Here is a 17,066-nt window from a genome sequence, read left to right as displayed (position 1 = left end):
ATGGACACGTGTGGTGAACTCATCGACCACGCTGACCCTGCTTTCCTGGATTTGATAGTAACGGGTGATGAATCGTGGTGCTTTCAATACGACCCTGAAACCAAGATACCGAGCACAGAATGGTGTTCTCCCAGCTCCCCTAAACAGAAAAAATTTCGATTTCAAAATCAGTCATGTTAATCACTTTCTTCCATAGTGAAGGACTTATTCATCATGAATTTGTCCCACCAGGCACTACTGTTGCAAGACAGTTTTATGCAGAAGTTCTTCCCCAACTCTGACAAAGAATTCACAGAGTACATCCCCATTTTCGACAGAATGGGAGTTGGTTTCTGTTGCGTGACAGTGCCTGCCCCCACAGGTTTTTGGCCAAGCATGAGGTTGTGAAGCTGCATCATCCACTATACTCTCCTGACTTGGTCCCTGCAGACTTCTTTTTGTTTCTCAAACTCATCTGGATGTTGAAGACATTAAAAAGGATGTCTCATCGACATTGAAGAGCCTTCCAAAAGAGGACCTTAAAAGTTTTTATGCAACTTATACAGCCAAGCACAAAAGTGTATTATGGTAGATGGGGATTACTTTGAAACATATTAAAAGGTTACATTTTTTGCATCATCTGTTCTGGTGTTATTAGAGCAGTCCTGGAAATTGATAGCCACACAATGTGTATATACAGATGGAGAACAAAATAATCCGAACACCTGCAAAATAATGGAAAATCTTTATTAATAGGGAATTGTACCACCTTTTGAGTGAAGTACAGATTGAATAAGACGTGGGATAGATACATAAAGGTAATGGGCAATATTTATAGGACTATTAAGCCATTCCTCCTGCAGAGCAATCTCTTAATTCCGAAAGTCCGGATGGAGGTGGAAATCGAGAACGAAGTTTGGACTCCAAATATGCCCATAAATGTTCAATAACATTCAAGTCCAGGGACTGAGGGGGCCAAGCGAGATGTTCAGTGGCATCGTCATGGTCTTCAAACCATTCTTGAATACACCTAGCAGTTTGGGTAGGGGTGTTTGTTGTCATCTTGAAAAAGTGGTCGCTCCTCAGGGAATACAGTCTGGACAAAAGGATGGACATGATCCCCTAGAATGCTTAGATAGTGATTGGGTGTGATCTTCCCATGCAGAATAACAAGTGGGCCGAAAACCGCGCCAAGATATCGCACCCCATACCATAATTACCATAGAACATAAGCCCCGTTCACATGCAGCAAACTTTCGCACAGCCGCCATTTGTATTTGGGAGCAACGGGGATATGAAGCAGTTTCGCCTTCAGGATTGGTTCAGATGCACATCGTCTTCAATCCCTTAACCCATAAGCCACTGCGAGCAATGAATGATGTCACAAACGCACATCAGATTTGGCGGATTTGTAACGTTTACTTACATCTTTTTTGACATTGTTTACTATTGCTATAGAACACCATCAGAGTTTAACTCTTTAATTAATTAAAATATGCCTAAATTAATATAAAATGCAATTTATATACGAGACTAAATGATTAAAAGAAGAAAAGAAACCACATATGCTGCTGAGCAGTTTTAAATAAAATGTTTTGTGGCTGCTAAAATTTCCAAATTTGCTTTTTGAAAAAAGGAATAAAACTTCAAATTTATAGTATTAATATTGATTATAAACATTTTAGAGAATATATTATAATTAATTCATCTGTTAAAATTATTTTTAACGTGTTTTACAAAGATTTTAAGTAAAAGCTTGTAATTTATGTTTATATTAATCAATTGAATAGCATTCGGTGTTATTTTATATCTGTGTAATGGAATTCAGTAAGAAAATTTTTAAGCAATTTGAAATGATATAAACAGCTTATATTCTTTTAACTGCGTTTTCTCAGTTTGCATTTTTTTGATAAATTCTTTTAAAAGTCCTAAAACTTATATAGATATGGCCAAACTATTTAATATTTTTACTGCTTAATTAAAATTATATCCTTTATAGAAATAAGAATGGATTTTTCAAAATACTGAAAAGAAAAATTATTTGAAGTGGAAATGTAATTGAGATAATATTTGTTTCAAAGTTTTTGCATAAATGTGTTTTTATTTTTTCTCGGAAACTAATTCATTAAGTGCAAAATCTATCCTTAAAGTTATTAAGAACTTTCTAATAAATACAATAAGAAAATTGGTGGGAAATCATTGAAAATTGTGAGAGAAGAATGACATTTTAATTGTTAAACTTTTTTTCCAAAAATTTAAATAAAAAAAAAAAATACTGGCAAAAATTTTTTTCTCAGTTTAAAAGTATTTTGTCTTACGAAACCATTTAATAACATTCATAAGACTAGATGAAAGTTCTTAAACAACAACGTAATTTTTTTGGATGAATCGAGTCCTCAGATATCTACCAACTCAATTGTTTCGCTGACAGTTCTGCGAGCAGTCATTAAGTGAACCGCGCAATCATGCAGTGCAGTATGGGAAATGTCCCCATTTGCCCTGCTCCCAAGAGGTAGGAATGTTCTACCTCCAACTCGAAGAAGAAGTTAATTTTTGTCGCCGTGTGAACGGGACATGTTGGAAAAACCAGTTTTCACTACCAGTTGAATCTGCTCTTGTGAACGGGGCTTTAGGGTTGCATTCCATTCTGAGAGGCAGAAAAGAGGAATATTAGAATTCCAACCTGAACTTACAACAGTGGAAGAGCGAATGAACGAGACCAAAAGTTGCACAGTCAGTTTAGTGAAAAACTCCCAGAGGGTGCACGGAACAGATAAAACTAAAAACTTGGCGTTAATGTTAATTCGAGCTCAGACTTTTATGGCAAACACTCAGATGTACATCTCTGTTTTGCAAGGTCTCAACCTTGCAAACAATTGTGAAAAGTTAATTATCTAATCAAGGGCTGAATATTATCAACTGACTTCAACTGGAGTACTGAAGTATGATTTAATATGATTCCATTTCAGCTTTTAATAAGCCTTTACGGTAAATCGTAAGAGTTACCAATGCCTTCTGGTAAAAGCCCAAAACGAGGAATTACTTAGGATTTTCCATTTGCAGGTATATTGTATACAATTTGTCTCCAAAAGGTTAAAACACACTTTAATTTTTAATTGATAATATAAATTGTAAAACTGATATAAATAAGTTTTAAGATTATGTCATTGGAACAGTCTTACAATTATTGTTCAGAGAGTTACAAGACAAAAATTAAAAAAGCACTATTTATGTCATTTCACAAATAAGATTCCATGTGAAAAAGGGGAACCAATACACAATTGTCTTTATAACAACAGAAGCGATTTCAATAATTTTTAGAATATTTTTGGCAAAAGTTAAAAAATTTGAATTGATAGCCCGGGGGGGGGGAATAAAAATTATGAAATTTTAGAAAGAAGGAAAATGTAGTAAATTTTTTTAATACTTCTTACTATCTGTTACAGCAAGGTTGACTGTAGCGGCATTTTGAATTGTAAAGTAGACCAGCTGATTTGCACAAACACATCATCGTAGCTCACTTCTTTGAACAGTTGCATTTTCTGAGTTCTTATCCCCCAACTAAAAGTCTTTTTACTATTTCATGTATACTCATTTCTTATGTATTAACTTCTTTGATGTTTAAAAAATTTTCTTTGTAAAAGGTAAACCGGTTTCTCGTGTACAGTGATTTTAATTTATCAAACTTAGTACCAAGAACATAAAACTCATTATCTTTAATATCTGCAATAACGGCTATTACTCATTTTGGATCCATTTTCAATCAATCATTATCAGGTAATTTTATTTTACCATTTTGTCTGACAGTAGGTTTCGAAATATTTTAGTAGATGTAATCTTCATCTTCTTTGCCTGATTCACAAGTCCTTCCTTAGCTGTCTCCAAACACTTTAATATGTTGAACTTTGCTGATAATCACACCTGTTATGCCACAGCACATATCTGATTCTGGTTTCCCCCCCCTTCCCAGTTTAAACTTCAGTATCTACTTTCATCATTATGCATGATTCTTTTTCATGTGTATTATTGTTATCTTGCGATTCTAAATCAACTGTTGATTCAAGATTAGTGCCTTCATCTACTGTATTATCCATGCATTCATTATTAATATTAATAAATTTTCGAAGGCCACTTCTGTGGCCATGTTACTAATCAAATTCCATGGCAAAATTAAGATAGCAATCCCAGCTTCATAGGACAAGAAAACATAGCCTCATAAGATGAGCATTTGATGTCCTCATGATATGCTTTGGTTTTCATTGCTTGTGCAAATTTTAATTATTCTGACCACTTTTCTGTCTTATTTGTTTCCATCCATGTTGCCAACATGTTCTCAACATCCTTGTTGGCCCGTTCAACAGAACCTTGCGTTGAGTGTGTCTTGGTTTACCGTGAACTGTTTTTATATCATTTCACATAACCTGTTTATGATTTGGGTTCAAAATTTTCTCCCATTGTCAGAATGGAGAATTTTGGGGGCTGCAAAAGTTGTGAAAATATCCAGAAGAGGGTATGCTACTTCGTCAGCTCTTTTACTATGTACACTTCAGAGTAGGATGACTTTTGTGAGATGATCTTGATACACTAAAATGAATTTCATATTACGATCAGGATTAAACTTCATATCTATTAGGTTGACTTGGCATCGAGAATTCATTTCGCTATGCACAATTGGCTTGAGGCCCACCAGCGGCCGAGCGGTAAAGACGCTGAACACTGGTAGTTCGGTCCGAGGTTCAAATCCCGCGAACGGGCTGGCTGCATGGGCATTTTCGTGGTTGTCCCCATGTGTAACGTGTATACGAGCCAGTTACCCTTAGAAAGTCCTCCATGAAGGCATCCCTCCTCTTAGGCAGATAGCCCTCGAGGCTTTGCCATTATCACACACACACACAATTGGCTTGATTACAATCCCCCTTTTCAACACTTTTTTTTTTTTTTTTTTGTTTTGTTTTTTCTGGCATGGATCACATTTTCAAATACGTGACGACAGATTCTACTGTGTGATTCTTGTACTTGTGGTTCAATTCTTTAATCATCCGGGCTCTTCCACCATGGGCCAACTCCGATATGTTCGTCGTGAATGACGTTGAAGATTTCATCAATTGTAACAGAATACAGGATTTCTGCTTTTTCTGCAGACTGTTGTGCTATAAGTTTGTTCTCTCCTCCAGTATTTAGAACCTTCAATATTTCAACCTTCTGTAATTTCCTTCGCACATTTTTGCATCTTCCACATCATTTATTAAGGAAGTGTATTTTTCATTTGTTAAATAAAAGCTGTTATCCTGCTCAATTTTTACAAATTCAGACAAAATTTCTTAAAACTTTTTCCGCATAACAACGCTTATTTCCTTTCAGCAAAATAAAAAATGCAAAATATGCTAAAATGGAAGCAAATTGTTTCTATTTTAGATCGTAGCCACTTAAAATTGTTTGAATTAGCTCGAACCTAGACATCAAATGGTATGAATGAGGAGGGGCAGGAACAGAAAGGTGTTGCCATGGAAATTGCATGTACAGTCTTATTCAAGGTCGATTTAAAGCCCTTGTTTCAGGCTTTTACCAGAAGGTGTTTGTAACTCCTAGGATTTACCACAAAGACTTGGTAAAAGCCTGAAATGGAATCCGTACTTCAGACTTTTACCAACCCACTTTGGTAAAAGCTAGGTTTTACTTGTAGTTTTTAAAGTAACAGATGTTTTGCATTTGCTTAAATTGCATTAATTTTGGATGGTAATGTATTATACATAATAATGAAAGCTTCTTCGTATGTTAACAATTCCATATAAAAAGCTTTATTTTCGTCCATGCTTATTTGCAACTTCCATAAGAATAAGGCTTCAGCTTGAAGATACATTTGTCATTCTTAACTTTCTATCCATAGGAGGAAAGAAAAACTTGTTACGTGAAAGTTATATTTGATGTTAGCAAACTGCATAGCTCTATTTTCCCCCTAATATGTACTTTTTAATTCTGCAGCTGTATTAAACAATTTGATAATTTTTTTTGTATATGTAATATCTAATAGCTTGTGTAATCAAAATGTTATGTACTTTTTAGGTAGGTTATAATTATTAATGTTTAGAATATTTGATATTCTTATTTTACTAACTGTAAATTTGTAATCGTTTCTAAGTTTTACATCATTTTCAGGACCGCCGGGATCGTGAAAGATCAAGGGGTAGGAGAATATCAAGTGAAAGAGAAAAGAAGTATGTAGTTTTCTAGTATATATTTAAATCTGAGTTACTTTTTTTTATTTTAAAGAAATTTGATTCGCTGTAATATGAACAAGCATTACAAAATATTCATGCTGGAGTTTCAGACTGGAAATGGTCTCGTTGATCTGTAACATGTAGTGTGCTTCATGCCCATGACACATACTTATAACAGGCTGTGCTCACCCCAAAATAGAAAGTGGTACAAAGTTAAATTTGTTTAGAATTTTTAATATGATGCAAAAATTCTTGAAATATGACTTTAAGGCAAAATACAGTTAATTTACATTCGAACTTACAATAGACATTCATTGCTGGATGATATCCAAAAGAGGATTTAAAAACAATTTCTTTTAATAAATAATTAACGAAACATAAAATATTTGCTCTTATCATGGAAGGATACAGCTTTGCTTTGTCTTATGTTCTTAGTGCTTTTTGGATGTACTCTTAAACATAAGTATTTATATGGTATGTTACAACTACATTTAGCTTGTATTTTGTTCTTGTATGTCAGTTTATAAAAACAAACATTATTTAAGAATAGAATGAAAATCTTAACTGTGGTATAATATGTACAACGTCCCAGAAATCTCATTACTGATAAAAGTGTTAAAGTAATGCAAAATTTTAATTTACAAAGTGAACCTCTGTCTATGCATAAATTGGCATGCACTTTGAAAGAATAAATACTCTGTCAAAATTAAATAATTAAATATTAAAAGTAATATTTTAGAAATGTCCTCCATACTCTTTTAGAAAATTCCAATACTCTTTTCTTCACATGGTTGTTCAGCTTAAGGTGTTGAGTAATCTAATTGATGCATGGATGCACACACTGATCTTTAGCTGTAATGTGGTGTGCATGGTGTTACTCGAAATGTCTAACTCAAAGTGCAACGAATTGACATTTTTGAACACTCATTATTACTAACACTCTTATTGGCAATGTGATTGGCCAAATATCTATTACCAAACCTGTGTATTCAAACTTTATAACCACTCTTTTTGCATTTGGTACCACATGTGATGTAATTTGTGCAAAGTTTTATCACAATACTGTATATGTAATATGCTTTCAAGATAGTTATGCATTTCTGCATCATTTATTTCTCCATCATGAAAGGGTCCACGAGCAGTAAAATTACTGAAAACTGTTGTGGTTTTCAACATGTGTAATGTAGTTATGAACCATTTTTTTCTAAAAATTTCTCCACTAAGGTATCCCTTCCCCCAGGCAGGTAGCTTTGCCATAATCAAGTAAGCCAAATCTAACTGGAATATGATTACCGTGACATAAGTTTCAGTAATCTAGTGTGTGTGGGGGGGGGAAGGCTTAAAATTTGGATCCTGTGTTAAGACATCCTGATGTTCATTAACAGATTTATGCATTTTTTCTTATTTCTAATTAATTGTGTGCATATATTTCCATTTTTTACTTTCCTGAACATTGCTTGACCGGAATTGTTTACAATGTGATTTCTAATAGATTAATATTTCCATTTTGCTAATTTGATTAGTTATAGATTTGTAAATCACAGTCTATAGTATAAATATTGTTTTAACTAAGGTTTTGAACGTTTTTGTTTATTCCAAGGATATTCCTGTGCATATCTCTTGTGTAGTGCTTTATACCAAATTGTTAGTATGGTAAAAAAAAACTCACCATGTGACTAAATTTGCTGTGAGTGACTTGAAAAGAAAAGACAGAAGCCTTTGAAACTATTCATGAAGATCTGTATATACAGCAAATTCAGTACCTAGATTTATTTAAGTACTTGAATCATTGTTTCCATAGCCTTCTCATCGTGTTACCAGAAATATGTGCCGCATTTGGTAATCAGTTTTCAAATTGTGTGGAGGATGCTAAATCAATCTAGCTTATCTTTCTTCAAACATTTTTATACACTTTAAAGAATATTTTTCCTGATGTGATAATTGAAGGGGGGAGAACATGTCTAACTCCCATGTTGTTTTTATTAGATGCCTTCATGAGGATCCCACACCATATACAAGTTAGTCACAGTTCACAAAAACAGAAACATTTAGAGAGCACACACAAACTAAAGATCTGTTTTCAGCTTAAAGAAAACCATTAAAGGTGCCTGCATCCTTATAAAATACCGCTATGCAAGTACAATTTTGTTTGCAGTGTCTGATTAACTAATTGAGCAGGGGATGAACTCTTCAGTACTTTGCTGAAGGTTGTCTTCACTTAATGAAAAACTGAATTGCAATAAAACTGCCTACCGTTTTGGGGGAAACACTGGACTGGCATAAGGGGTGCCCAGAACTTTTTGAAAAGTGCTGGTGTGGTATAATGATGCTGAGAATATCTTTTTTTAGCTTTTTTTAAGTTGCGCTGTGTGGAAGGGAACTTGGGTATTTTAATAAATTAACTGCTTGCTGTTTTAATAAATTAACTTGGGTATTTTATTAATTAACAATCTGCTGTATGTCTAAAGAGTGAATAAGAAGCATAAGTTTTTTTTTTTTCTTTAGTTTGTGTCTAAAGAGTGAATAAGAAGCATAAGTTTTTTTTTTTTTTTTTTTTTTTTTAAGGTAATAAATCTTTTGGGGTCTGGAATGAATATAGACTGTAAATTAATAAAATGCATTATACTGAAATTTCAGTCTTCTACCAAATATTCATTTTTTAATTATTCTATTAGCTTAAATTTCCTGTTTTATTCCAATGTACATAATGATTTCTGATGTAAAGTAGCATTCTTACTATTAGTAATGGAATGTATTCTCTCATTTGAGTTGTCCTTTTTTCGTATGTTTCCCAAATTATTTTACCATTGTGACTTGTGATTTTGGTTATTATTTAAATTTTTAAACTGTACTTCATCATATCATGATTTATTGTTTCTGAAGCCTTGGTCTTTCTTCATACAGTTGTATTATTTTTCATGAGTTCTGCATTCTCATTATAAATTCTGGTTTTCTGTATAGTTTTTCAGCCGTTTTTTTCATTTAGTTATATGAACTCGGTTTTATATCTAGTGTCAGTAGTAGTTATTTTGAAAGCATGAAAATAATTCAGGATATGACCTGAACTTTTGCGTATTGTTTACATCCAGTTTACTTTTAGACAGCCAGAGAAAAATTTTGTCTTGCCGTTGACATTAGAGACTAAAGGTACTGAAACATAAATTATTTTTATGGCATTAAAATAAGTGTTTAAGAGTGGTCTTTGACTTTTGAACGTAATTGGCTTCTGAAAGTGTGTGAGAATGTTGAATTTTTTTAAAGTAGATAAATGTAAAAAAAAATATATGCCCAAAACTGTATTTTAAAATATTCGTATATATATATATATATATATATATATATAATAATTTATTTCCTAAACAGTATTGATTAATTGATTATATTATCTCCTAAGTTTAATTAAAGTACAATTATTTTAAAAGTGTGAATCCATACTGGTAAGTTATATTTTGAAAGATGTTTTGAAGTAATTTGAAAGCAAAATGTTAATAATGTTTTAACGGGGACTGGAGTTAAATAATCATGAATAATAAAATTTCAATTGTAAAAGGAAAAATTAAAACATGTAATCATTGTCATTGATCGGAAATTAGTTGACTTTTCAAGGGGAACAAACCAACTCCCGTTCAATGAACAATAATTGATAAAAATACGTAAATACGAAAGTGTTTCGTCTTTACTCGAGTTATAAGTAAAAGCCAAACAGGCAATTCTAGTCAGGCCAAATATTTCCGCGAATAGAAGGAATTTTTGATTTTCATGTGACTGCAAGATATTCCCTTCAATGCTGTGGGATTTTCCGCTTGATCAATGAACAATGGCTTCAATTTTAAATCACTTAAGTTTCCACCAAGAAAGAACATGAATCAGTTTTGGGAAATTTTATGTCCAGGGGCAGCTGATTCTTACTTTGATAAAAATTTGACATTTTTTCCAAAATAAATCCATCTCATATACATTGAATATTGGACTAAAAGAATATTCTGCATCTACAACAATTTTGGACAATAAGGGGAAATAAATTCTTTTACAGCATCTTTGCATCAGCTTATTCTCCACTGAATTTAATGTTATGTAAACAGTATCTCATTTTAAATTTGTTGAATCACTCATTACTTGTTTGAAACACCATGTTTGAATCTGTGTTTAATCTAATCTTCATGCAAACTAACTTTGTCTGAATAATTGAAGAATTCAGAGGCTCATTACTTTGATGTTGATTGTCAATCCATAAAGACAGAGATGTTTCCATCCCATCCATCACTATGCGTGTCTTTTGGAAACAACCTTTAGAGATGTATTTCCACAATTTTAAACATAGTCATTTATTTGACTCTTGTTTTTCAAAATTGAACATATAGTAGATCTATTTACATCATACAAATGCCCGATTAAAGGAAAAGATTCACAGTTTTCAGAACATTTAATCTATTATCTCAATACTATGAAGTTAATGATTTCTTTTTGCTCATATCAATAATTTCCTTAATAAAGTTCTTACTTTCTTATTGTTCATATCAATACTGCAGTTTCTTCATTTCTCAATCTTATCAATTTATAGAGATGAAATATTTAAACATAAACAAATGAATTGGCAAAACACACAGCACTTTGATGCATTCCCTAAGACTAACTCTTTTGACCTCTTCCTCGAAAGAAGGCAGTTGTGATTACATTTCCAAGAAGTGTACTATTGTAGGAAGTAATGTGTGTCTGTCACATATTTACCCCACCCCTAATTGTATGTAAGTAATGTGTGTCTGTCACATATTTAGCCCACCCCTAATTGTAAGTAATGTGTGTCTGTGACATATTTACACTTGTCACAGCTGCAAATGTCTCCTGCTGACAAGAGAGATAAAACAGATGGAATGAGTGAACTGAAGATAAGACAGATTGAATTGTGAGTGAACCCAAAACTTTACAAGTGCAAATAAATTGAAAGAATAATTGAATTTATATATGATGTCAAGGAATGTGTATTGATTGAATTCAGACAGAAAGTAGGAAATCCTGAGTGTTGTGTTGAAGTTGCAGCCAAAGTTAAACGTGGGTTTTTGCGAACTTAAAATTATTTTATCTTTTATATGTAACTAGAGTAGGCAGCTAACTGGTTTATGATTCGTAAAAAATATTATGTAGCAGAAAGTAAGATGTTCAATTGAACGCATTAATTTGTAAGATGATATTTGTAATTTTAAGTGAATTCTTAGCTAATTGTGCTGTCAAGTAAATGTGTTGTTCTGTTTAAAAAGTAAATGCTGTTTTGTGAATAATAAGCAATTTTTGCTCTGTGTGCATGATTCAAAGTGTCCAAGAGTATTTATTCTAAGATGCAGATTGGTCATATATGTTAGAGCCATTTTGATAATTTTCATTTAACTTCATTAAGCCTTGAGGCCTGTCTGCCTATATTCATTTAATGAAGTAATTACATTCATTACCAAAGAACAGGTGACAATAAAATTTATTGGTAATTATCTGTTTTGTACATTTAACCCTTTGACTGCTGAATTTGTGGACCAAAATTGTGTGTGTGTGTGGGTTTTTTTTTTTTTTTTTTCCATATTTTAAATCTATATATATTGGAGATAACTGCATATTTAAATGGATACTTGGATAAACCAATTTACTTGGGACAACCACCTGGATTTATATCATATTCCAACAAAGTGTATCTTGTGAACAAAAGTTGGACTATAGTATAAGAATTATGTACAGTTCTTAAGAAAAGGAAATTGATTAGATTAAAGTCAGATCCATGTATTTATAATGATAAGCTCAACTATCTTATAATAGCAGTATGTATGAATGACTTAATGATTGATTCTTAGAGAATATAATTTGTTTGACTACCTTCGCCAACAACGGTTTGTTTCCAGTTTTCATACTATTTACTGTAACAGTATAAAGGTAGGTAGTCCACTATAACAATATAAAGTAATATTGAATATGTAGGAAATTGAACGGATGAGAAGCTTCATATCCAGGGGTTAGTTCTGAGCTAAGTTCTTTCTACATGGGTTTGACTGCATTAATAGATAGTACAGTACAAAGTCCATAATCTGGACTTGGGCGATTCTGGATTAGGAGTTTTCCGTATTATATAGATCATCAATTTAAATCTGGTAAAATGGCATGCAGAAGTTATACAATTACAAATATGAAACCGTAATTTATGAAATAAAGAGCAATTATGATCTAAAGGGTATCAAAATTTATTAAAAAAAAGCTTAATTTTTATTTGTTTACTTTATTAAACATTTCTTTCAATGTAAGTTGTTTAAGTTGCTTTGTTTTTTGTGCTAATACTTTCTCTTTAATTCTATAAACAGACAATTTCTTGTTCGGTTAGAAAGTGTATCTTGTATTCAAGTCTTGTAATTGCTGTGTCGAGAATACCGACTAACTTGTCAGTAGAAATTTTTTCGTTTTCAATAACCTCTCTGTCACTTTCTTCACTATCGGAAACGCGCATGTTTAAATGCTTTACGCGCATTAAACACGTGTAAGTTTGTGGCTTTGAGGTCTGGATTATAGATCATTCCGCATTATGGACTTTGTACTGTAATATCAAATTTTATATTCTCTAAAATCAGTTTCAGTTAATCAGTCTCTTTGATATCAAAGAAATTAATTCTGTTTAAAGTTTTCCTTTGAATTTTTCATCAATGTTATGTATCATACTTTAATTTACCCATTTTGATTTTGATATGTATATCAAAATCTTGAAGTACAAAATGCGATGGATGCTCAGCAGGATCAAAAACAGAGCTGTGTGACGAATAAATTGTAATCATTTTTGTAAAGGGCTTATAAAATGGTCAAAGTTAGGACACTTTGTTTCACATGAAAATGAAACATGTTAGTCATGTATAGAATTAATGGAGAGTTTTATGTACAGTATGTGCCAATTTAAATGAAGTTTTCTTAACTTAGTCTCATACAATAAATTATTTTACCTTATACAGTTTGTTTCTTTTAATACTTTTCTGAATATATTTTATTTATTTTTTATAGAACTTCAAAACATTCTAGAAGCAATGAAAGATGGCGTGATGAACGTCTTTTTGAGATTCAGACAAGATCAAGAGGAGATGAATGGGTTGATCCTTGGCGGAGGTATTTGTTATTAAAAATTTCACATACGTTGCAGAGATGTTTGAACTTGTAATTAAGTTTTGCTTAATACATTAATACAAAAATGTGAGATATTTGGAAATATTGTACATGGAAAAAAATATGCTCCTGCCACTATTAACAGGCATAATATAAGTTCCATTTTCTGTTATAAAGCAGAGTTTAATTAAATTTGAAGATCGGGGGGGGGGCATTTGTATCCATTGACATGAATTTTTAGTTTGTGTAACTGTAATGATAAGGGAGATTTTTGTTATCGAATTATATAAAAAAATCCTTAATAAACTTTCAATCTTTATTAAATGGAATTTATATTATAGCTCTCTCTAAATGTGTATATATATATATATATATATATATATATATACACACACACACACACATACACACGCGCGCATGCAGAGACGCATACAAAATAGGGGAGAAACAAATTTTTTATTTATTTTTTTTTTTAGGTGACTTAAAATTCTTCAACATCTGTTAGTCATGGGAGCACATCTTTCTTTACTGTCATAAATATTATCATTGCCAACATTATCTGTTTCAACTTATTCCTTGTAGAATCGGGTTGGCTGAGGAACCTATGGAGATTAAGAAAAAAATTAATAACAACACTTTTTGTAAAGAATGACTGTACAATTATAAAATCCTGTAAACCTCTTCAAATGCTGTGGGTCTTTTAACTTTGCTTTAATTTGAAGTTTTCCATTGAACAGCTTCTTCAGATTATTTTTTGAAGTGTCAGCGTAGAGCTGGTTCTTTGAAGATTCGAAGTCTATCTTTCCTGATTTTTTTCTTCTTTGTAAGTATAACTTTTATGCCTCCTCTTAAGTGAATTTTTATGGAGTGTTAAATTAGTGTTTTGTACTTCCAAGTTAGTAGAAATAAGGTTTTTCTCTGGATAAAGAAAGTCTGGCTGACCTCATGAAAGGTTTTTTTTTTTTTTTTTTTTTTTTAATCCTACATCAGACCTAGGCATGACTGCCATTTGCCAGTGATGGACAGCCCAGTAGAATTCAGAAACATCTAAAAAAGTACTATAATTTTGGACAGCATAAAGCCCAGTTCCACATCTACTTGACACATTAATTTTAGGCATCTCGGTTTCAAATGTCCAGTTTATACCAAGGTTCTTAAATGATTGCACTTTCAAAAATTCTTCTGGGAGGGGAAGTCAAGTGGGACTAATCATAATAAAAATTTCAGATAATAATAAAAAATGCCTATACTAATAGAATAGCTTTATAAATTATTTAGAGGAAAATTCTCAAGTTTATTAGCAGTAATAAACCTTAATAATCAATCATAATGATACATGTTTGATAATTTTTACAAAATAATCTAAAGTAATAGATTGTTGCAAGAAAATAGTGATAGATTTTGAAGTTTTCTTAAAATCTATCTACATTAAGATATCTCTTGTTGCCTAATGGATAAAATGTTGGCTTCTGGAGTTAAAGATTTTGGATTCAAGTTTCACCAGGGATGTTGTTGTAATGGAGTTGGTATTTTTTAAAAAAATATTTACAGAAAAATTTGTCACTGCCTTCAGAGTAGCCCATATGCTTCTTGAGTTTTCTGAACGTGAAGTGTGAAAACACCTTAGCTCTGCAAGACACCTTAGCGTGAAGGTAGCATGCTTAGTAGAAAATTCAACTAGTATTAGGGACTTGTATTGAGTCAAAGGAGAATATTTTTTTCTTTACCGTCTTAGTATGCACTCAGTATCACAAACCTAGACAATATCAGTTATATGTGGCTTTGTCAACATTACCTGACACAAAAAGTTTCCATCATCAAGCAATCAGTTAGCTCTTGATGTCTGGTTCAATCTGCTTTTTTCATGTTCTGACAGGGGAAACATGGCTCGCCGTACTCACCAAAACCAGAATGCTCAGCCATGCGCATTGTATGTCCTGCTCCAGCTGGCACATGTAGGTGCATGTGCACAATACGATACAGTATACACTAGCAATAAATCTGGTGATGTTCAGATGCATTAATTGATGCAAATTTTGAAATCTTTTGTGATCATCTAAATGTATTTCTAAGGGAATATACTGATTTCTTGTTGTGCTCTTATAATTATGTGCATATATATGAGGTCTTACTTTAATTTAAGAAATGTAGTTTGAATTGGAAGCAGTTCCCTTTTTTTTTTTTTAGTAATTTTTTTCCTTCTCCTTATAGATCTAAGACTCCTAAGGGTAGTGGTAGACGCTCAAGATCACGTTCTGGCTCACCATATTCATCTGTATCATCATATTCATATTCTGACAGGTACTTTACTTGTAAATACTTTGCTTGTTATCTTTGGTGTTTGCAAAAGATACTAAATATTTTTTTTTCATAGGTCGTCAAGGTCTTCGTGTAGTTACTCACGTAGTTCATCCCGAAGTTCCTGTGTCAGCTCAAGAAGGTAATTATTTTGTCACACGTTCTGTGTTTTACATACCTTGTATTTTTTCTTATCAGAAATGTTTGCTAGTTTGATTCATTTTGGTAACATGCATATGGGATAATTACTGAAAAAAAATAAAAAACATTGACTTCACAGATGACTTCCAGTAGCAAACCAGGTTGTAAAACAATATAACTTCCCTGTTTAGTTTCCAGAACTGAAACTATGTTGAGTATCTTAAAACCTGTCCACGAAATGTACAAAAAATAGTAGCAAGCACATAAAACTCGATAATCACATTTATAGGTTTGACCATATGTTTTCAAATTACTCTTAACCTGTGCAATATAGCTTTTTTGGATCTGTTTGAAAAGCTGTATTTAAACATCATTTATTAAAAAGATTTGTGTGATTACTTATTTTCTTTCTTTTTTGTTTTCATTACCTTCTGCTGATTAAGATGATATATAGTTTATTAAAAATATAAAATATTTCAAATAAATTAACATACATATAGTGGTGGATCTTGTGAAAAAAGTGACTATGCACTGTGGTTGAGTTTAGGTAATTCATATATGGCAAATCTTACATATAACCTTAAGGGAAGGAATACCTTCATTGAGGTCTTTCTAAGGAACACAGACTGATATTCACATTACACATGGGGGAAGACTATGAAAACAAACTTTGCAGCCAGTTCATTCTTCTGGGATCGTTGAATTTCCCAGTCCCAGGAGGTTAAATTCCCAGTATTCAGCGGTCTCAGCCATGACATTGTGGTCAAGAGAATAATATTCAGAGTCATATCAAATCTAAATTAACCAGATAGGCTTGATTGTTCAGGATAGTGTCATATTTAGTACAGTATCCCATTTCAGTACATGCCTGAAAATCCATTTGATTCTGCAAAATATTGAAATGAATTTTGTTAGTCTCTAACTGTAGAGTCTGTTGGCCTAAGGTCCCAAGTTGTATGGATATTTGATTTTCTGTAAATATGTGTGTATATGTAATATGTACACATGTATTAAATCTTCCTTTGACAGCCACAACAAAATCCACATCATTTTGGTCTTCTGTGGAGTTTGTCACATTATAGCTGCATTTGTTTGTGATGCAGATTCGTTAGCGTGCAGATTCGTTGTTTAGAAAACTGCTCTTGTTGATTGTAGCGAATTCGCAGATTAGCGTTCTTTAGCTGTTTTGAATTACGTTCTATTGGACATTTGAGTAGTTAAAAGAAAACTACTGTGAGATATTGTAATACTGCATGATAATTTGAGAAAATTTAAGCATTTTTGTTGTGATAATAATAAATTTTTGTTCAT

The 17,066-nt window shown here is 32.3% G+C and overlaps 1 protein-coding gene across 4 annotated transcripts in view; it reads left to right on the top strand.

Annotated features, from left to right (window-relative positions):
- Positions 1–17,066, top strand: part of pyr (pyramus) — a 123,346-nt gene that overhangs the window by 71,350 nt on the left and 34,930 nt on the right. For all 4 annotated transcript variants that reach the window (XM_085807684.1, XM_085807683.1, XM_085807685.1 and 1 more), the window contains 4 exons: positions 6,136–6,194; positions 13,218–13,319; positions 15,528–15,617; positions 15,691–15,756. In XM_085807684.1, coding sequence (XP_085663810.1) covers positions 6,136–6,194; positions 13,218–13,319; positions 15,528–15,617; positions 15,691–15,756 — 317 coding nt within the window. The remainder of the gene's footprint in view (positions 1–6,135; positions 6,195–13,217; positions 13,320–15,527; positions 15,618–15,690; positions 15,757–17,066) is intronic.

Source organism: Stegodyphus dumicola, chromosome X1 (genome assembly GCF_044657685.1).
Source record: "Stegodyphus dumicola isolate Sdum_Otavi_A_Nest chromosome X1, ASM4465768v1".
In the NCBI taxonomy this organism is placed as follows: Eukaryota; Metazoa; Arthropoda; class Arachnida; order Araneae; family Eresidae; genus Stegodyphus; species Stegodyphus dumicola.
Note: the sequence above shows the minus strand (reverse complement) of the source record. Positions and strands in the feature narration are given on the sequence as shown.